Below are 21,630 nucleotides of genomic sequence, written 5' to 3' on the forward strand. Positions count from 1 at the left end.
CACCCCTCTACACGCTTCTCTGGCATTCCCGCCTGGTCGCTGGCCCTCTTGTTGCTCCTGACATTCCTGATATGCCCCGCAAGTGCCTGGAACCCCCCTCCCTTTCAGCTGCTCCTCTTCCTCAGAGGAGGCCACGAAGATTGGGCAGATTAGGCCAATAGCAGGTGGGCTTTTTCCTAGTCCTCCACGTTCTGTCCAGCCCACCTTCCCCTTCACCTTTCCCTGGCTAGTCCCATGGGAGCAAGTGCCACTGTCCCTCTGTGACCCTTGCAGCTGCCCCCTCCGTGCTGGCACCTTTACACCCCTTCAGCCATCGCCCAGCGATACCCTCCATTCACCACCTTCCCTTCCACTGCATGTTGGCTCTCTGGATGACTGGCTGGCGGAGGCAGCACTAAACTCTCGCCTCCTTGCCGCCTCCTTTAGGCCAGACGGGGCTCTGCAGCCCCATGGTCCCATACGCGTTGAGAAAATTGGAAATACAGTAAAATCCGAGTTAATTGCCCTTTTTAAATACCTTAATTGATGTACGGCCACAGAAGTGTCAGAAGTCCTTTCCCAATGGTTCCCACCACTGGTAAAATCTGAAGCAACATCACGATGCTGGACTTGAGGCCAACGTGTCCCAACCGCATTTAACGGAACCCCCCTCACCAGCCCCCCGCACCCCCACACCTCCAACCGTGCTCTTAGTCGACCAGTAAAATTCCGGACACAATCTCAGGATAAGAGGTCGCCATTTAGGACTCAGATGAGGAGAAATTTCTTCACTCAAAGGGTTGTGAGTCTTTGGAGTTCTCTACCCCAGAGAGCTGTGGAGGCTCAGTCATTGAAAATATTCAAGACAGAGATCAATAGATTTTTGGATACTAAGAGAATTAATGGATGTGGGGATAGTGCAGGAAGGTGGGAGTTGAGGTACAAGATTTGCCATGATTGCATGAATGGTGGAGCAGGCTCGAAGGGCTGAATGGCCTACTCCTGCGCTTATTTCTTATGTAACAGTGACTACACTTCAAAAGTACTTACTTGGCTCTAAGGTGCTTTGGGATGTCCTGAGGTTGCAAAAGGCACTATCGAAATGCAAGGTCATTGGTTCTTTCTTGAAGTAACTGATCCAAGAGTCCATTTTTCACACATAAAAGAAAGCAAGAACTTGCATTTATATAGCGCCTTTTACAACCTCAGAACATCCCAAAATGCTCCACAGCCATTCAAGCACTTTTGAAGTGCTGTCATAGAGATCTAGGGAAATGCGGCAGCCAGTTTATACACAGAAAGATCCCACAAGAGATAAATGACACACAAGACCCAAATAATGAGCGTGAGCAGACAGTCGACTATAGGACTGTGCATTACAGCCAGACCGCGTTCCCTCCTGAGTTGGCAACACACAATTTGCATTTCCAGGGAAGTTGCTGGTCAGCGATCAGGAGCAGGGAGCCTGGCATATTTTTATTTTCCCCTCCTCAGCTCTGGCGCCACTGAGGCCACACACCTACTGATTCAACATTCCAGCGAGAATCAAACCAGAGAGCACTCTGCTTTGTGTCTTACAAACTGCCTTTATCAATTGGGCCATCATGGAACCATTATCAAAACCTTTTCGACATCAGAGGTCCTCAGCCCCCTCAGTATTGTCAGTGTGTTCCATGTTCACCCGCACTGGAGAGCATAGATAAGCCTCCATTCAGTGGAGTATTATATGAGGAGCTGAATGAGATCCTCTTACAGTTGTGTTAATTTAAATCCTTCCAATGAAGTTGTAAATTACTTACATTTTGAACACTGAGTCAGCATGAGCACTGACTACCAGTTGGTATTTAAAAAGAATTTAATAAAGGGCCAATGTTTGCCTTTGATGGTTCTCCTGCGATTTATCTGTTGGACCATAAGCTCTGTTTTACATACGCTGTTGGAATTTGCAGCCTGAGGCTATTAAAGCTAAGCTTTCATCATGAGGGCAATTTGAAGAGGAAATTGTTCTTCCTGGCTGATGAGAAGTAGGGCCGTAAAGTATTGCATGAACTAAAATTAAATGTTTTTTTCCCCCCTGTGTGAGGTTTATTTTAATTGCTATTTTATTCCGTCTTTGGTCGACATTTAACTGTTACATTTCGCGAGTTTTACTTCGTTGTTGCCAGTTTTCTCCTTCCCCTCTCTGCAGGTACTGACTCTCACTGAGGTGTAGTTCTGCAGGTGTCATCAGCAGTACAAAGTCTCCCCTCGTCATGCTGGAGCCTCTAAGCCGGGTGCCATTCCTATTCTCAGCTGAGGCCCCTGTGCGGTGAGGGTTGTGGGGGTTGGTGATTGGATGGTGGTCAGGAGTGGCCCTCTGTAACCCAGGGAGAGTTGGAGCCTCCTGTTGAGGCTGCTCTGGTCAGCTACCAGAGGAAATCGCCACTCCCCTCTGTTCCTTTGCCATCTTTGCCATGTGACGTGGCCCCTCAAGCAAAGTATCAGGAAGCTACCAGCAACAAAACAAACCATGTCTCAGTGGGAATTTACACTTCCAGCCAAGAGAGGAGGGGAGTAAATGGAAGGGAAACAATGATCACCCTGAGAAAGATACAATTCTGCTTCCACACATGCACCTCTCCTGCTTCAGTGTTGCATGATTTTGCTGGAATGTCCTGAATTTACACTCAAATTATTCCTTTCACATATTCTCTGATTCTTCCTGTGCATTACCTGTGTGTAATTTTTCCAATCCTCCCCTCATTTTTTCTTTCTTCTAGATGAATAATCACACTTCGGATACATCAGACACACAATAAATACAGGCCTTGTGAGCAGCAGGGTTCAGGTTTGTGTCATCTTCCTGTTGTCAGTTAGCTGGTCTGTGTGCTGTTTGCAGATTCCAAGAGCTGTGGCTAATTTTGAAACGTGCGAGCGGATTAATCATCTTTAACTGACTGTGCTAAATTAGCTGTCTTTCGAATGAGAACACCGTCTGCCCTCTCAGGTGGATGTAAAAGATCCCACGGCACTATTTTGAAGAGCAGGGGAGTTTTCCCAGTCTCCTGGCCGATATTTATCCCTCAATTCACATGACCAAAAAGCAGATAATCTGGTCATTTATCTTATTTTCTGTTGTGTGGAATCCTGCTGTGCAAAGTAGCTGCTACATTTCCAACATTGTAACACTGATTAAACTTCAGAAATACTTCATTGGCTGTGAAGCTTTGGGACATCCTGAGGATGTAAAAGGCATGATATACATGCAAGTTCCAAGTCCTTTAAATGCACATCTATGAATGCCAAGCGTGAGCAGGATCAGACGTGGCTGTCTTCCTTTGAGTTTGTTCCATCATTCAGTATGATCATGGCTGATCATCTACCTCAACTCCATCTTCCTGCACTATCCCCATATCCCTCAATTCTCTTAGTATCCAAAAATCTATCGACCTCTGTCTTGAATATACTCAGTGACTGAGTATCCACAGCTCACTAGGGTAAAGAATTCTAAAAGAAAAATCACAGCCCTTAGTGAAAATTGCGAATGTAACTCCTTTAGTCAAAAAGGGAGGAAGACACAAAGCAGGAAACTACAGGCCAGTTGGCTTAACATCTGTCTCGGAGAAAATGTTAGAAGCTATTATTAAAGATGTTATAGTAGGGCATTTAGAAAAATTCAAGGTAATTAAGCAGAGTCAGCATGGTTTTGTGAAAGGGAAATCATGTTTAACCAATTTATCGGAGTTCTTTGAAGTAGTAACATGTTTTTAGCTTTAGTTTTAGAGATACAGCACTGAAACAGGCCCTTTGGCCCACCGAGTCTGTGCCGACCATCAACCACCCATTCATACTAATCCTACACTAATCCCATATTCCTACCACATCCCCACCTGTCCCTATATTTCCCGACCACCTACCTATACTAGGGGCAATTTATAATGGCCAATTAACCTATCAACCTGCAAGTCTTTGGCATGTGGGAGGAAACCGGTGCACCCGGAGGAAAGTCACGCAGACACAGGGAGAACTTGCAAACTCCACACAGGCAGTCCCCAGAATTGAACCCGGGTCACTTGAGCTGTGAGGCTGCGGTGCTAACCACTGCGCCACTGTGTCGCCCAGTGCTGTGGATAAAGGGGGACCAGTGGATGTACTGTACTTATATTTCCAGAAGGCATTTGATGAGGTGCTACATCAAAGTTTATTGCTGAAAATAAAAGCTCATGGTGTAGGAGGTAACATATTGGCATGGATAGAAGATTGGCTAGCTAACAGGAAACTGAGTAGGTATGAATGGGCCGTTTTCTGGTTGGCAAGATGTAATGAGCGGTTGCCACAGGGATCTGTGCTGGGGCCTCAACTTTTTCCAATTTATATAAATGACTTGGATGAAGGGACCGAAGGTATGGTTGCTAACTTTGCTGATGACACAAAGATAGATAGAAAAATAAACCGTGAAGAGGGCATAAGGAGGCTACAAAGGGATATGGATAGGTTAAGTGAGTGGGCAAAGATCTGGCAAATGGAGTACAATGTGGGAAAATGTGAAATTGTCCATTTTGGCAGGAAGAATAAAAAAGAAGCATATTGTCTAAATGGTGAGAGGTTGCGGAGCTCTGAGATGTAGAGGGATCTGGGTGTCCCTAGTGCATGAATCGCAAAAGGTTAGTATGCAGATACAGCATGTAATTAGGAAAGCAAATAGAATGTTATTGTTTATTGCGAGGTGAATTGAATACAAAAGTAGGGAGGTTTTACTTCAGTTATATTGGGCATTGGTGAGACTACATCTGGAGTACTGTGTACAGTACTGGTCTCCTTATTTAAGGAAGGATGTAAATGCATTGGAAGCAGTTCAGAGAAGGTTTACTAGACTAATACCTGGAACGGGCGTGTTGTCTTATGAGGAAAGATTGGACAGGCTAGGCTTGTATCCGCTGGAGTTTAGAAGAGTAAGAGGCAACTTGATTGAAACATAAGAACATAACATTGAAAGATAAGATCCTAGGAGGTCTTGACATGATGGATGTGGAAAGGATGTTTCCACTTGTGGGAGAATCTAGAACTAGGGGGTCACTGTTTAAAAATAAGGGGTAGCCCATTTAAGATGAAAGAGAAATTTTTTCTCTCAGAGGGCCGTGAGTCTTTGGAACTCTCTTCCTCAAAAGGCGGTGGAAGCAGAGTCTTTGAATATTTTTAAGCCAGAGGTAGATAGGTTCTGGATAAGCAAGGGGGTGAAATGTTATCAGGGGTAGGTGGGAATGTGCAGTTGAGGTTACAATCAGATCAGCTATGATCTTGTTGAATGGCAGAGTAGGCTCGAGGGGCCGAGTGGCCTACTACTGCTCCTAAGTTGAATATTCGTATATTTGTATGTATGTCATGTCCTCATGGTGGAATGGACTTTGAGCACTGTTGCAGCCTCCACAGGAAGAAGGGCTCGTTGTCCAAGGCACTGGACGCCTTGGAACCCCAGCAAAATAGTAGTTCAGGAGAGAGAGAGGGGAGAGACTCTGCACAAAGCAATGAATAAACTGACATCCCTAAAGGACCAATTAGAAGTATATGAATTGCGAATGTCTGGCAAAACTCTTCTGGGGTAGACTGTCATAAAGATATTGGAAGTGGCTGTGTTATGACACAGGCCTTTGTGGGGACTGGATAGCACACTGGCCTTTGACCCTGCTTCAAATCCAGCCCAGACTGCTGCGGGACTTCTTCGCTGTCACTTGGCTGCAAGAGAGACATGCAGAATGAGTTTGAGTAGTCGGCTGGTCACAGGCCTCATAGTCACAGCACAAAACTGCCACTCATTCAGTGATAATTGACACCATATCAACGGTCTCATCCAGAGAGCACACAGGATGGCTGCTACAGAGATGGGAATCTTACACTGCTACAGTAAGGAGCACTCTTAAAAAGTTGCAGCTGAGGCACAGATAGAAAGATTTTTAATTTGCATCTAACCCATCTATGTTGTACCTGTCCTGGGACTGTTTGATGGGGACAGTGTAGAGGGAGCTTTACTCTGTATCTAACCCAGTGCTGTACCTGCCCTCGGAGTGTTTGATGGGACAGTGTAGAGGGAGCTTTACTCTGTATCTAACCCAGTGCTGTACCTGCCCTCGGAGTGTTTGATGGGGACAGTGTAGAGGGAGCTTTAGTCTGTATCTAAACCATTTTTCTTTCTTTGTACCTGTCCTGGGAGTGTTTGATGGGACAGTGTAGAGGGAGCTTTACTCTGTATCTAACCCGTGCTGTACCTGTCCTGGGAGTGTTTGATGGGACAGTGCAGGGTTGAACAACTTACAGCCTGCGAGCCACAATCCGGCCCACCAATCTGCCCATGGTTCGGCTCTGATCGATGGCTCCCCTGTATGTCAGGTAGAGGAGGTAGGCGGTACCTGTGTCTGACAAGCAGGGGACCCCTGTCTGTAATTGGTCACTCCCTGTGACAGACGCGCTGCCTGGGCGGGGTTAGCACTGATTGGTGAAATGGGGCGCAGGCGCCCTGGGATTGGCTGCCCCTGATGGTTTTGCACGGTTTACTAAATGTCCAGTATCCTGCACACTGGGCAGGTTCCCACCTTCACTCACCCCAACTTAAATAATACAGGCATTGTAGGTATCCAGTTGTAGGAATGGCTGCTATGGGGAGCTGGGAGTAGGTAGTTGGGAACACTGAGTGAGGGAGCACGGACCGGGGAGCACAGAGTGAGGGAGACACAGGCAAAGATGGGGGGGGTGGAGAAAGAGAGAGACAGAGAATGAGGCAGACAGACCGAGAGGGGGGGGGAGAGAAAGACAGAGGAGGGGGGGAAAGAGAGACAGAGAAGGGGGAGGAAAAGGTGGGGAGGGAGACAGAGAAGGGGGGAGAGAGAGAAGGGGGACAGAGACGGAGAAGGGGGATGGAGAGAGAGAGGAGGAGGGGAGACAGAGGGGAGGGGAGAGAGAGAGGGAGGCAGAGAGGAGAGAGACGGAGGGAGGAGGGGATGGGGAGAGGGAGGGGATGGGGAGAGGGAGGGGGAGGGAAGCAAGAGAGGGGATGGGAGAGAGACAGGGGGTAGGGGAGATGGAGGAGGATGGGAGGGAGGGGAGAGTGGGGGAGAGGAAGAAGAGAGAAAGGGATAGGAGAGAGAGAGGAGGGAAGAGAGAGGGTGAAGGAAAGAGAGAGGGTGGAGAGAGAGGGGGTGGAGGAGAGAGAGTGGGGGAGGAGAGGGAGAGGGGTTAGGGAGAGAGAGAGGGTGTGAGAGGGCAGGGGGAAGGAGGGAGGGAGGAAAGAGAGGCAGACACTCAGGGGCTGCATGGAGAGAGAGGGGAGAGAGATCAAGATCTCTCCTGACAGATGGGCATCTCTCTGGAATACTCCGCATCGGTACATCAAGTTTGCAGGCAGAGATTGAGTACTAATGCAAGCAAAAACAATGCTAGGTATGTCACTAAATCAGTATTCAATATAGTGACGAGAAAGTAAGTCAATAAATTAGTCTTTTCATTTAAAGCTTCTTCACAAAAATGCACATTTGTTGTTGTTTTGAGTAATAGTAAGATAATTTTTTAATGCCTTTATCTTTTCGAAATTTGCTCACCAGCTCCCTATATAGGACAAAAATTGTAATGTGGCCCCCCCACATGGAAAGGTTGGACATCCCTGGTGTAGAGGGAGCTTTACTCTACATTTAACCCGTGCTATACCTGCCCTGGGAGTGTTTGATGGGACAGTGTAGAGGAAGCTTTAGTCTGCATTTACCCAGTTTTTTTTTAACTTTAAAATAACTTTAATGGTAGCAACTTTGTACAGATTAATCTTTCTTCGCAGCTGCCTTTCTCATTGCTGCCAGCACATTGCTGAGTTCTTCTGTCTTCCTCTTGGCACGGATGTGCGTACCAACTCTCTTTTTGATGAATTTGAGTGCACGCTTGTCTTTAGAGACCTTCAACAATTCCATTGCACGCCTTTCATAGGGAGCAAAACCACAGACCTCACGGATCAGATCTCTGACAAACTTGGTGTGCTTGATCAGGCGCCCTCTTCTACGGCACTGCCTTGGGCTGGTCTCATTCTTGGTAACAGGATGACCTTTGCGCAGGCCAACTGCCATAGGATACCTGATTGCCATTTTTCTCGATTATGGTGTCGCGACCGGAAGGTGTTGTACCTGCCCTAGGAATGTTTGGTGGGACAGTGTTGAAGGAACTTTGCTCTTAGAACACAAGAAATAGAAACAGGTTTAGACCGCACAACCTGTTGAGCCTGCTGCACCATTCAATACGATTATGGATGATCTTCGGCTTCATCAGTTTCCCGCCATGTCACCATATCCCTTGATTCCCTGAAAGACCAAAAATCTGTGTATCTCAGCCTTAAATATATTCAACCGTGGAGCATCCACAACCCCTTGAGGTAGAGAATTCCAAAGATTCACAATCCTTTGAGTGAAATTTCTCCTCATCTCAGTCCGAAATGATCAACCCCTTATCCTTCGGCTGTTTTTTCATTCTTTCACGGGATGTGGGCGTCGCTGGCTAGGCCAGCAGTTATTGCCCATCCCTAATTGCGCTTGAGAAGGTGGTGGTGAGACGCCTTCTTGAACCGCTGCAGTCCATGTGAGGTAGGTACACCCACAGTGCTATTAGGAAGGGAGTTCCAGGATTTTGACCCAGAGACAGTGAAGGAACGGCGATCTAATTCCAAGTCAGGATGGTGTGTGACTTGGAGGAGAACTTGCAGGTGGTGGTGTTCCCCTGCATCTGCTGCCCTTGTCCTTCTAAGTGGTAGAGGTTGCAGATTTGGAAGGTGCTGTCGAAGGAGCCTTGGTGAGTTGCCCCCGTGTTTTAGATTCCCCAGTCAGGGGAAACAATCTCTCAGTGTATGCTATCCAGCCCCTTCAGAATCTTGTATTTTGAATGAGATCACCTCTCATTCTTTCAAATTCCAGAGACAGTAGACCCAATTTACTCATTCTGTCATCATAGGACAACCCTCTCAGCCCAGGGAGCAATCTAGTGAACCTTCGCTATATCACCTCCAATGCAAGTATATTTTGAAGTATGGAGACCAAGAGCTGAATTTTCAAAATGGAGTCAGGAACGCGATGATTTCCAGGTCCCGACCCCATGCCTCAACTGCGTCATTAGCGCAATGCGATATTCAACTGGTAATGCCCTCATTGAGCAGGAGGTGAGCTCGATGACCAATTAGTGGCGCTGAGCTGCCTGCAGAGCACGAGTGACAAAGTGACGAGTGTTGTGGCCTGCTGCTGCTATGCCTCTGAGCAGGCAGCTCCAAAGAGGGCCAGCAGAATAAAGAGGTGAGGCAGCGATTCCAGAATGGAAAAAAAAACTCCTATGCTTGGCCCAGCACAAGATCCCGTTGGCCCAAAACATTTCATCCTGCATAAATAAAGTTTGCCTGCTGTGAGCCTGACAACTGTGCATTGTCATACCCCAGCCTGGTTGGGCTCGCTGGAACCACTTGTAAAATTGCAGTGTGGACTGCCATTGCCACCACCAGCCCCTTAACGAGTTCCTTCATTGGCTTAATCAGACGATAACTGGAGGTGAGCGGCTTCCCCCTTTTCCTCACCGCTACCCCCACTCCCACCACTACCCCCACCACCCCCCCCTCCCCCCACCCTGACATTGGAAATTTCACACTGTCCCAGAGGCGCAGATTCCAGAGACAACCTCAAATCGCGTCCGCACCAACTCCCGACCCCGCGGCCCTTTGAAAATCTGACTCCAAAACTGCGCACGGTATTCCAGGTGTGGTCTTACCAAAGTCCTGTACAATTGTAGCAAGACCTCTTTATTCCGGTACTCCAATCCCCTTGTAATACAGGCCAACATGCTATTTGCCTTCCTCATTGATTGCTGTACCTGCATGCTAACTTTCTGTGTTCCTTGTATGTGTCCACCCAAGTCCCTCTGAACATCAACATTTACAAGTTTCACACCTTTTTAAAACAGATTCTGCTTTTCTATTACTACCATAGTGAATAACCTCACCTTTCCCCAAATTATACTCCATCTGCCACCTTGTTATCCACTTACTTAAGCTGTTCATTATTTCTTTGCAGCCTCTTTGTGTCCTCCTCACAGCTTACTTTTCCACCTAGCTTTGTATCATCAGCAAACGTAGATACATTACTCTCTATCTCTTCGTCTAAGTCATTGATATAGATTGTAAGTAGCTGAAGCCCTAGGACCAATCCTTGTGGCACTCCACCAGTTACAGCCTGCCAACTTGAATATGCCCCAATTATCTCTACACTCTGCTTCCTGTCCATTAACCAATCCTCTTTCCATGCTCATATATTACCCCCAACTCCATGAGCTCTTATCTTGCCTATTAACCTTTTGTGTGGCGCCTTATCGAATGCCTTTTAGAAATCCAAGTATACTACTTCTTGTTTCCCTTTATCTACCCTACTAGTTACATCCTCAAAAAACTCTGATAAATTTGTCAAACACTATCTCCCTTTCGTAAAACTCTGTATGTAACCTGTGCTGTACTTGCCCTGAGAATGTTCGATGCTGACAGTATGTCCCCAGAATCCCAGGACACTAATATCTTGGCTGCAAAATTCCAACAAAAAAATAAATAAAAATTTAAGGGTGAGATGCTTCCCCAGATTTTACCAAATCTCCATGGAGATGTGTTCCCTGTGCCAAAAAACCAGAAATCTGCTGTTCAGAAATAAATTTGCAATTTAATTTCAGTCAATGTGCAATGGAAAATGTCTCCCCACCTCCAGTAAATCTCCTGTTCTCCTATCGAATGTTGGAATTATACTGCCATAATTCCATAGATCACTGAAGGCAGCAGCACAGGTAGATAAGGTGTTTAGGAAGGCATATGGGATACTTGACTTTATTAGCCAAGGCATAGAATATAAGAGCAGGGAGGTTATGATGGAGCTGTATAAAAGCTAGTTAGGCCACAGCTGGAGTACTGTGTACAGTTCTGGTCACCACACTATAGGAAGGATGTGATTGCACTGGAGAGGGTGCAGAGGAGATTCACCAGGATGTTGCCTGGGCTGGAGTATTTCAGCTATGAAGAGAGACTGGATAGGCTAGGGTTGTTTTCCTTAGAGCAGAGAAGGCTGAGGGGAAACCTGATTGAGGTATAGAAAATTACGAGGGGCATAGATAGGGTAGATAGGAAGAAACGTTTCCCCCTGGAGGGCGGGGTTCCAGAGCGGTGAGTATATAAAAAACTTACCTCGGGGATTCTCGGAGCAGACTTGGAGGGCAGAGTTCCAGAGCGGTGAGTATATAAAAAAACTTACCTCGGGGATTCACGGAGCAGAATCGGAGGGCGGAGTTTCAGAGCGGTGAGTATATTAAAAAAAACTTACCTCGGGGATTCTCGGAGCAGACTCGGAGGGCGGAGTTTCAGAGCGGTGAGTTTACAGAGTAAGTTACCTCGGGTGGGAAAAAAAACTGAAAAAGTGACGTCACAGGAAAGCTGTGACCTGATTGGCTGGTAGGGAATCTGTACCGAATTTGAAAATAAAACTGATAAAAATTGATTAAAAGACTAATTAACTAATTAATAAGTAGAGTAACTAAACCAGAGGGAGGAGATTACTGTATTTAGACAGCATTTAATATTTATTGTAGAAATCTAGCACCAGGGACCACATAGTGAAGTGTATCATAATTTAGTAAGGATTTAATAAGTATTTATTTATTTTATATCAATTAACTAATTAGTGATAGAAATGTCAGTTAGAGGGGTGAAGTGCTTCACCTGTGAGATGTGGGAAGTCTGTGACACTTCCAGCGTTCCGGGGGACTACATCTGCAGGAAGTGTACCCAGTTGCAGCTCCTCACAGACCGCATGGATCGGTTGGAGCGGCAACTGGATGCACTTAGGAGCATGCAGGTGGCAGAAAGTGTCATAGACAGGAGTTTTAGAGAAGTGGTTACACCCAAAGTGCAGGCAGATAGATGGGTGACCGCTAGAAGGGGCAGGCAGTCAGTGCAGGAATCCCCTGTGGCTATCCCCCTCTCTAACAAGTATACCGTTCTGGATACTGTTGGGGGGGGATGGCCTATCAGGGGAAAACAGCAGCAGCCAGCGCAGTGGCACCACGGCTGGCACTGTTGTTCAGCAGGGAGGGACAAAGCGCAGAAGAGCAATAGTTATAGGGGACTCTATAGTCAGGGGCACAGATAGGCGCTTCTGTGGACGTGAAAGAGACTCCAGGAAGGTATGTTGCCTCCCTGGTGCCAGGGTCAAGGATGTCTCTGAACGGACAGAGGGCATTCTGAAGGGGGAGGGTGAACAGCCAGAGGTTGTGGTACACATCTGTACCAATGACATAGGCAGGAAGAGTGATGAGGTCCTGCAGGGGGAGTTTAAGGAGTCAGGTAGTAAGTTAAAAAATAGGACCTCTGGGGTTGTAATCTCTGGATTACTCCCTGTGCCACATGCCAGTGAAGCTAGAAATAGGAAGATAGTGCAGCTAAACACGTGGCTGAGTAGCTGGTGTAGAAGGGAGGGTTTCAGATATCTGGACCATTGGGCTCTCTTCAGGGACAGATGGGACCTGTACAAGAAGGACGGGTTGCATCTAAACTGGAAGGGCACTAATATCCTGGCTGCAAGGTTTGCTAGCGTCACTCGGGAGGGTTTAAACTAGTGTGGCAAGGGGGTGGGAACCAGAGCAGGAGGACAGCTAGTGAAGTAAATGAGGAGGACATATTAAATAAGGCCAGTAGGACTAAGAGGAAGAGCAGGCAGGGAGATGTTGCTGAGCACAGCGGGACTGGTGGTCTGAAGTGCATTTGTTTCAATGCGAGAAGTATAACAGGTAAGGCAGATGAACTTCGAGCTTGGATTAGTACTTGGAAATATGATGTTGTTGCTATTACAGAGACTTGGTTGAGGGAAGGGCTAAATGTTCCAGGCTTTAGAAGCTTCAGGCGGGATAGAGGGGGATGTAAAAGAGGTGGGGGAGTTGCATTACTGGTTAAGGAGAATATCACAGCTGTACTGAGGGAGGACACCTCAGAGGGATCATGCAGCGAGGCAATATGGGTGGAGCACAGGAATAGAAAGGGTGCAGTCACGATGTTGGGCGTTTACTATAGGCCTCCCAACAGCCAGCGGGAGGTAGAGGAGCAGATATGTAGACAGAGTTTGGAAAGATGTATAGGTAACAGGGTTGTAGTGGTGGGTGATTTTAACTTCCCCTATATTGACTGGGACTCACTTAATGCTAGGGGCTTGGATGGGGCAGAATTTGTGAGGAGCATCCAGGAGGGCTTCTTGAAACGGTATGTAGATAGTCCAACTAGGGGTGGGGCCATTCTGGACCTGGTATTGGGGAATGAGCCCGGCCAGGTGGTCGAAGTTTCAGTGGGGAAGCATTTCGGGAGCAGTGACCATAATTCCATAAGTTTTAAGGTACTTGTGGATAAGGATAAGAGTAGTCCTCGGGTGAAGGTGCTAAATTGGGGGAAGGCTAATTATAACAATATTAGGCAGGAACTGAAGAATTTAGATTGGGGGCGGCTGTTTGAGGGTAACTCAACATCTGACATATGGGAGTCTTTCAAACGTCAGCTGATTAGAATCCAGGACCAGCATGTTCCTGTGAGGAAGAAAGACAAGCTTGGCAAGTTTCGGGAAGCTTGGATAACACGGGATATTGTGAGCCTAGTCAAAAAGAAACAGGAAGCATTTGTAAGGGCTGGAAGGCTAGGAACAGATGAAGCACTTGAGGAATATAAAGACAGTAGGAAGGAACTTAAGCAAGGAGTTAGGAGGGCTAAAAGGGGTCATGAAAAGTCATTGGCAAACAGAATTAAGGAAAATCCCAAGGCTTTTTATACGTATATAAAGAGCAAGAGGGTAACCAGGGAAAGGATTGGCCCACTCAAGGACAGAGATGGGAATCTATGCGTGGAGCCTGAGGAAATGGGTGAGGTGCTAAATGAGTACTTTGCATCAGTATTCACCAAGGAGAAGGACTTGGTGGATGATGAGCCGAGGGAAGGGAGTGCAGATAGTCTCAGTCATCTCATTATCAAAAAGGAGGAGGTGTTGGGTGTCTTGCAAAGCATTAAGATCGATAAGCCGCCAGGGCCTGATGGGATCTACCCTAGAATACTGAGGGAGGCAAGGGAAGAAGTTGCTGGGGCCTTGACAGAAATCTTTGCATCCTCATTGGCTACAGGTGAGGTCCCAGAGGACTGGAGAATAGCCAGTGTTGTTCCTTTGTTTAAGAAGGGTGGTAAGGATAATCCAGGAAATTATAGGCCGGTGAGCCTTACGTCAGTGGTAGGGAAACTATTAGAGAGGATTCTTCAGGACAGGATTTACTCCCATTTGGAAACAAACGAACTTATTAGCGAGAGACAACATGGTTTTGTGAAGGGGAGGTCGTGTCTTACTAATTTGATTGAGTTTTTTGAGGAAGTGACGAAGATGATTGATGAGGAAAGGGCGGTGGATGTTGTCTATATGGACTTTAGTAAAGCCTTTGACAAGGTCCCGCATGGCAGACTGGTGCAAAAGGTGAAGTCACACGGGATCAGAGGTGAGCTGGCAAGATGGATACAGAGCTGACTCAGTCACAGAAGACAGAGGGTAACAGTGGATGGGTGTTTTTCTGAATGGAGGGATGTGACTAGTGGTGTTCCGCAGGGATCAGTGCTGGGACCGTTGCTGTTTGTAGTATATATAAATGATTTGGAGGAAAATGTAGCTGGTCTGATTAGTAAGTTTGCGGACGACACAAAGGTTGGTGGAGTTGCGGATAATGATGAGGATTGTCAGAGGATACAGCGGGATATAGATCGGTTAGAGACTTGTGCGGAGAAATGACAGATGGAGTTTAATCCGGACAAATGTGAGGTAATGCATTTTGGAAGGTCTAATGCAGGTGGGAGGTATACAGTAAATGGCAGAACCCTTAGGAGTATTGACAGGCAGAGAGATCTGGGCGTACAGGTCCACAGGTCACTGAAAGTGGCAACGCAGGTGGATAAGGTAGTCAAGAAGGCATACGGCGTGCTTGCCTTCATCGGTCGGGGCATAGAGTATAAAAATTGACAAGTCATGTTGCAGCTGTACAGAACCTTAGTTAGGCCACACTTAGAATATTGCGTGCAATTCTGGTCACCACACTACCAGAAGGACGTGGAGGCTTTGGAGAGGGTACAGAGGAGGTTTACCAGGATGTTGCCTGGTCTGGAGGGCATTAGCTATGAGGAGAGGTTGGAAAAACTCGGATTGTTTTCACTGGAACGACGGAGGTGGAGGGGCGACATGATAGAGGTTTACAAAGTTATGAGCGGCATGGACAGAGTGGATAGTCAGAAGCTTTTTCCCAGGGTGGAAGAGTCAGTTACTAGGGGGCATAGGTTTAAGGTGCGAGGGGCAAAGTTTAGAGGGGATGTGCGAGGCAAGTTTTTTACACAGGGTGTTGAGTGCCTGGAACTTGCTGCCAGGGGAGGTGGTGGAAGCAGGTACGATAGCGACGTTTAAGAGACATCTTGACAAATATATGAATAGGAAGGGAACAGAGGGATATGGGACCCGGAAGTGCAGAAGGTGTTAGTTTCGGCAGGCATCAAGATCGGCGCAGGCTTGGAGGGCCGAATGGCCTGTTCCTGTGCTGTACTGTTCTTTGTTTGTTCTTTGTTCTTAGCGGAGGTGTCAATAACCAGGGGGCATAGATTTAAGGTAAGGTGCAGGAGGTTTAGAGGGGATTTGAGGAAAAATGTTTTCACCCAGAGGGTGGTTGAAATCTGGAACACACTGCCTGAAGGGGTGGTAGAGGCAGGAACCCTCACAACATTTCAGAAGTATTTAGATGAGCACTTGAAATGCCATAGCATACAAGGCTACAGGCCAAGTGCTGGAAAATGGGATTAGAATCGATAGGTGCTTGATGGCCGGCATGGACACAATGGGCCGAAGGGCCTGCTTCTGTACTGTATAACTCTATGACTCCAACAACAACTCTGTTTACTGATGCTGCTTGTGATTTTTGATGAAATACTCAAGGCATTGGTTTTATCTTGACCAAGAGTCGGAAATATCGTTTTGCTGGCCTGGATACTTTTGCTAGTATAACCAGCAGCAATGAAATGGGAGCAGCACCTCACTGCTTCCCAGCCTTAAAAACCAAAAAGGCCAATTATTTGTCATGGGACCTTGTTTGAATTTAGGAAGTGTTTCTCTACGAATACTGTAAACACTTTAGAATCAAGTTTAAATACCTCCGACAGGGTGAAATAGAATACGTCTACAAGTTGTTTATCCTGTAAGAAGCATAAATATGCAAAGAATGTTTTATATTTAATAATACATATGAATATTCATGATGCAATCCAAATGAAGCCTTTATGCTTTCCAGCATTATAATTGTTTTGTATGTTTACCTGGCTCCCAGTGGACTTTCAGCAAACGTTTCAGTAAATAGGTTTCAAAATAATATCTAAATAAAGTTCTATTTCCTCTGAAACACTGGAAGCAATGACATTATTGTTGAAATAGGTTAAAATGCACCCCACAAACGATCCAGTGAGGGAAGTTTACAGAGGTAGGTGGCTGGCCTTGCAACATGCTGCTACCTTGCCATTTCTCCCCTCCCACCACTCTGTCACATGCTGCAGTCCACCTCAACTGGCATTGGCTGGCCTGTCATACCTGGTCCATGTAGACATTCTCTGCATCCAGGCCTGAGATAGGGAAGGATTTCTGTTATTTGAATGTACACTAGCCACCTACAGAAGATGTGCTCGGAAGATCTTTCAACCAATAATTCTTTCATCAAGTTCATGGGCTTTATAAATAAAGGATCGAGTATAAAAGCAGGGAAGTTATACTAAACCTTGATAAAACTTTGGCTAAGCCTTAACTGGAGCATGGTGTCCAATTCTGGGCACTGCACTTTAGGAAGGATGTCAAGGCCTTGGGGAGGATGCAGAAGAGATCTATTAGATTGGTATCAGGAATAAAGGATTTCAGTTATTTAGAAGATTTCGAGTAGTTGGGATTGTTCCCCTTAAAACAGAGAAGGTTAAGGGAAGATTTAACAGAGGTGTTCAAAATTACGAAAGCTTTTGACGGAATAGATAGGGAGAAGCATTTTCAACCGGCTGAAGGGTCGCCAACTAGAGGACAGATTTAAGATAGGTGGCAAAAAGCACAGCAGGGTGATGAGGGAAAAAAATGGATCCAAGTTATGATGATCTGGAATGCACTGCCTGAAAGGGTGGTGTGAGCAGATTAAGTAGTAACTTATAAAAGGGAATTGGATATGTACTTTACAGAATCACAGAATTGTTACAGCACAGAAGTAGGCCATTTGGCCCATCGTGTCTGCACCAGCTCTCCTAATGAGCATTTCAACTTCTGACATTCCCCCACCTTCTCCCCGTAACCCTGCGTATTCTTCCTTTTCATATAACAGTCTAATTCCCTTTTGAATGCTTCAATTGAACCTGCCTCCACCCAATCACACAACAAGATTTCACATTTTAAGACTTTTTATTCCAACAGTTAAACTAAAAAATTACCATTAACTAAATAGTACTTTGCAAGTGGCTAATACTCCAAATTATAGAGAAAGGTATTTTCTTCACTTAGTAAAACACTTCAAAACTTCACATCACATTTATACGTTACACATTCCTCCTTGAAGTAAAATCCTTGCAGCTAAAAGTCCCAAACCCCTCCAAGTTGCAATGGGTTGGGTCTCCCAGACCTTCTCAAAGTCAATGTCTTCTTTCCTCACTTCTTCAGAGTCCTCTAAACCCGGAATTCCGTGAATAAGATGTTTCCACTTGTGGGGGTGCCCAAAACTAGGAGTCATAACTAGCAGTCACTAACAAATCCAATAATGAATTCAGGAGGAACTTTTTTTTTACCAGGTGTGTGTTAGAATGTGTAACTTGCTACCACATGGAGTAGTTGAAGTGAATAGCATATATGTATTTAAGAGAAGCTAGATGAGGGAGAAAGGAATAGAAAGATCTATTAATTGAGTTAGAGTGGACGGAGGATTAAATGGAGCATAAACCACAGTCAGTGCTATGACCCCAGCTTTTCTTGATGTACATTAATGATCTAGACTTGGGTATATAGGACAAAATTTCAAAGTTTGTGGATGACACATAACTTGGAAGTATTGTGAACTGTGAGGAGGATAGTGATAGACTTCAAGACATAGACAGGCTGGTGGAATGCACAGACAAACGGCAGATTAAATTTAATGCAAAGAAGTGTGAGGTGATTCATATTTGTAGGAAGAATGAGGAGAGGCAATATAAAATAAAGGGTACAATGCTAAAGGTGGTGCAGGAACAGAGGGACCTGGGGATATATGTGCACAAATCATTGAAGGCAGCAGGACAGGTTGAGAAAGCAGTTAATAAATCCTATGGGATCCTGGGCTTTATAAAAAGGGGCTTTATAAAAAATCAAGGAAGTTATGATAAACCTGTGTAAAACACTGGTTTGGCCTCAACTGGAGTATTGCGTCCAGTTCTGGGCACCACACTTCAGGAAGGATGTGAAGACATTAGAGAGAGTGCAGAAAAGATTCACGAAAATGGTTCCAGGGCTGAGGAACTTCAGCTACGTGGATAGGTTGGAGAAGCTGGGGCTGTTCTCCTTGGAGAAGAGAAGATTAAGAGGAGATTTGATAGAGGCGTTTAAAATCATGAGGTGTCTGAATGGAATAGATAGAGAGAAACTGTTCCCTTTGGTGGAAGCGTCGAGAACCAGAGGACACTGATTTAAGGTGACTGGAAAAAACGCAAAAGCGACATGAGGAAACTCTTTTTTCTCTGAAATGCATTGCCTGAGAATGTGGTGAAGGCAAATTCAATCGAGGCCTTCAAAAGAGAATTGGGTAATTATATGAAGAGAAAAAATTTGCAGGGCTACAGGGAGAATGTTGGGGAGTGTGATTAGGTGAGTTGCTCTTGCAGAGAGCCAGCACAGACACAACAGACCTCCTTCTGTGCTGGAACCATTCTACGATTCTGTGAATGGCCTGTTTCTGTGCTGTAAGCTCTATTTAGTTGAATGTAAATACAGAAATAATTCCAACTAAATGGTGGGTGTGTTGTTGGCTAGGCCAGCATATATTGCTCATCCCTAGTTGCCCTTGAGAAGGTGGTGATGAGCCGCTTTCTTGAACAGCTGAAGTCTGTGTGCTTGAAGGTACACCCATAGTTATGGAGGGAGTTCCAGGATTTTGACCCAACGACAGTGAAGGAACAGCGATATATTTCCAAGTCAGGATGGTGTGTGGCTTGGACGGGAACTTGCAGGTGGTGGTGTTCCCATGTGTCTGCTGTCCTTGTCCTTCTAGGTGGTAGAGGTTGCTGGTTTGGAAGGTGCTGTTGAAGAACCACCATGTAATGCCAAAGCCATTGGGTCTGAAGGTGTTGCCTCATTACTGAGTACCAGTGCATGGGCACCTAACGTCCTTCAGTTCCATGCCCAAGTGTCCATCTTTTAGGCATGAGCCTGAGCAAAGCACACTGATTGAAGTAAAAAAAATTGCAGATGCTGGAGCTCTGAAATGAAAAGTGCTGGAAGCAGGAAATCAGTCAACATCGCCAAACAACTACAAATACTAGAAATTTTCAGTCTTACGTACACACCCGAAATGCCCTTAACCCATCTTTTCTCACAACAGATGCTGACTGACCTTCTCTGCATTTTTTAGCATTTTCTGTTTTTATTTCACGAAGGATAGTTCAGGCTCTTTATAAATGAACAGAACAAAGGAGATGAGGAGAACTAAGGGATAGAAAACCAGAATCAAGAGTACAATAGTGTACTGATGATGATGCTGGACTACTAACCTAGAGTCCTGCATTAATAGTCTGGAGAATGTGACTTCAGTTGTTTGAGAAGGTGACCTCAACTTTAAAAAAAAAACTAGAAATCTAAAACTAGTAAGTGGCTTCATAAGGTAACACATGAAAATAAAAGGGATGAGGATGGATTAGTTCTGCTTACTTCTCGTCAGTAAATAAAAACGTAAGTGGCATCTCATGGGTGTTGTACTTCTGTGACCTTGCAAAACCCTGAAACAAGTTGAAAGGACTCACCATGGTTATTTTGATCTCAACCTGGCTTATGAATACGCTGCAACAATGGGCCCCAGTCTCTCCAGATTAGATGGGGAAAGTTAGCAGTAAGCCCACTCACAATTCTGGAGTAAGCCCAGCCCATATCCAAACAACTATGCTATGAACTCGCCGTAAAAAATGGCACGCCAACGACCTGCCATAATCTTAAACGCGGCGGCTCATTTAAATAGCCGGGGTGGCTCACCAACCCCCCCCCCACCACACCCCCACCCCAATCACGTGGAGGGGACGATCTCTCCATCCCCAGAAATGGCGCCAGCTGCCTTTGCGCAGACATTGACGCCATTTTTAAAGGGCAGTCAGCCCTGCCAAGATATTTAAATTTTTAAAGACATAGCCCTCCCAGAATTACACAAATAAAGTTCCAACGCTCCTTTCCTAACCCCCCCAAATAACAATTACATGAACTATTTGGCCTTTCCCCCCCTCCCAAAAACACTTAGCCTTAACATCTGACCTTCCCCCTCCCCCACAAACTGCACAAAGTTTAAAGTACAACCCTCCCCACCATTCCCTACACCCATGACATTTATTTGACCCCGCTCACCCCCTCTTCCGCATTGATAAACTTACCTCATCCACCCCCTCTCCATCAGTATCGCACCTCATTTCCCCGGACGGGGATCTAATGGCGTGGGAGTGCTGGCTGCCATGCCCTCAAGATCGTGAGTGAGTGTATTTAAATTAATTAATTTTATCCATTTAAATATTCAAATTGTGGTTCCCATTGCCCAGTGGCAGGGGTCCGCCACAGAGTCTTGCCGCCGCCAGGAGGTTCGGGCCAGGCCCTGTTGGCGCGAGGTCCGTGGTGGGTCTCATCTGGAGCCACCTTCAGGCCCCCAGCCCCCGCCATGGATCACGGTGTTGAGGGCTGCTTAAAATTCAACCCCACACGTCAGTGCATTCAGAGATGATGAGTAAATCACTAAGGATAAGTTAATTAAGAAGTGGGAACTGTATCCAAGAATTGCTCATTTAATTAATCTGCAAAACTACTGACTGCCATGCAGTTGCACTAAATAATTACTGGATAATTCCCCTTATATTTAGATGTCAGCCTTGGCTTGGTGGTCAGAAGATTGTGGGCTTGAGTCCCACTCCAGAGACTTGAGCCCATAGACTATGCTGACAGTCTTGTATAGTACTGAGGGAGTGCTGCACTGTCGGAGGTGCTGTCCTTCAGATGAGATGCTAAACCAAGGCCCCGGCTGCCATTTCAGGTGGATGTAAAGGATTCAATGGCACAATTTTGAAGAAGTGCAGAGGAGTTATCCCCAGTGTCCTAGCCACTATTTATCCCTCAATTAGCATCACTAAAACAGATTTTCTAATTATTTATCACATTGCTGCTTGTGGGAGCTTGCAGTGTGCAAATTGACTGCTACGTTTTCTACATTATAACAGTGACTTCAAAAGTACCTCATTAGCTATAAAGCGCTTTGGAGCATCCTGAGGTCATGAAAGGTGTTATGGAAATGTAAGAATTTGTTATCATTTTCTTCCATATCTGGATTGAACCAAACCATACACAGTGC

General features: G+C 45.8%; 2 protein-coding genes across 5 annotated transcripts in view; one reads left to right on the top strand and one right to left on the bottom strand.

The window, feature by feature from the left end:
• The window catches only part of LOC137379093 (RNA-binding Raly-like protein), an 831,538-nt gene that overhangs the window by 797,874 nt on the left and 12,034 nt on the right, over positions 1–21,630 (top strand). For 3 of the 4 annotated variants that reach the window (XM_068049754.1, XM_068049757.1, XM_068049756.1), the window contains one exon: positions 2,739–2,806. The exons of the other annotated variant lie outside the window; for it this stretch is intronic. In XM_068049754.1, the coding sequence (XP_067905855.1) occupies positions 2,739–2,777 (39 nt within the window). In that variant the 3' untranslated portion in view covers positions 2,778–2,806. The remainder of the gene's footprint in view (positions 1–2,738; positions 2,807–21,630) is intronic. 4 annotated transcript variants of the gene reach the window in all.
• LOC137379248 (large ribosomal subunit protein eL36-like) lies at positions 7,746–8,093 on the bottom strand. Its single transcript, XM_068049960.1, has one exon. The coding sequence runs from the start codon at positions 8,076–8,078 to the stop codon at positions 7,761–7,763; it is 318 nt and encodes a 105-aa protein (XP_067906061.1). The 5' UTR covers positions 8,079–8,093; the 3' UTR covers positions 7,746–7,760.

The sequence above is a fragment of the Heterodontus francisci genome, chromosome 17 (genome assembly GCF_036365525.1).
Source record: "Heterodontus francisci isolate sHetFra1 chromosome 17, sHetFra1.hap1, whole genome shotgun sequence".
In the NCBI taxonomy this organism is placed as follows: Eukaryota; Metazoa; Chordata; class Chondrichthyes; order Heterodontiformes; family Heterodontidae; genus Heterodontus; species Heterodontus francisci.

Excerpts from the sequence above, each read along its gene's own strand:
- LOC137379248 (XM_068049960.1), bottom strand. The coding sequence starts at position 8,078 with ATGGCAATCAGGTATCCTATGGCAGTTGGCCTGCGCAAAGGTCATCCT.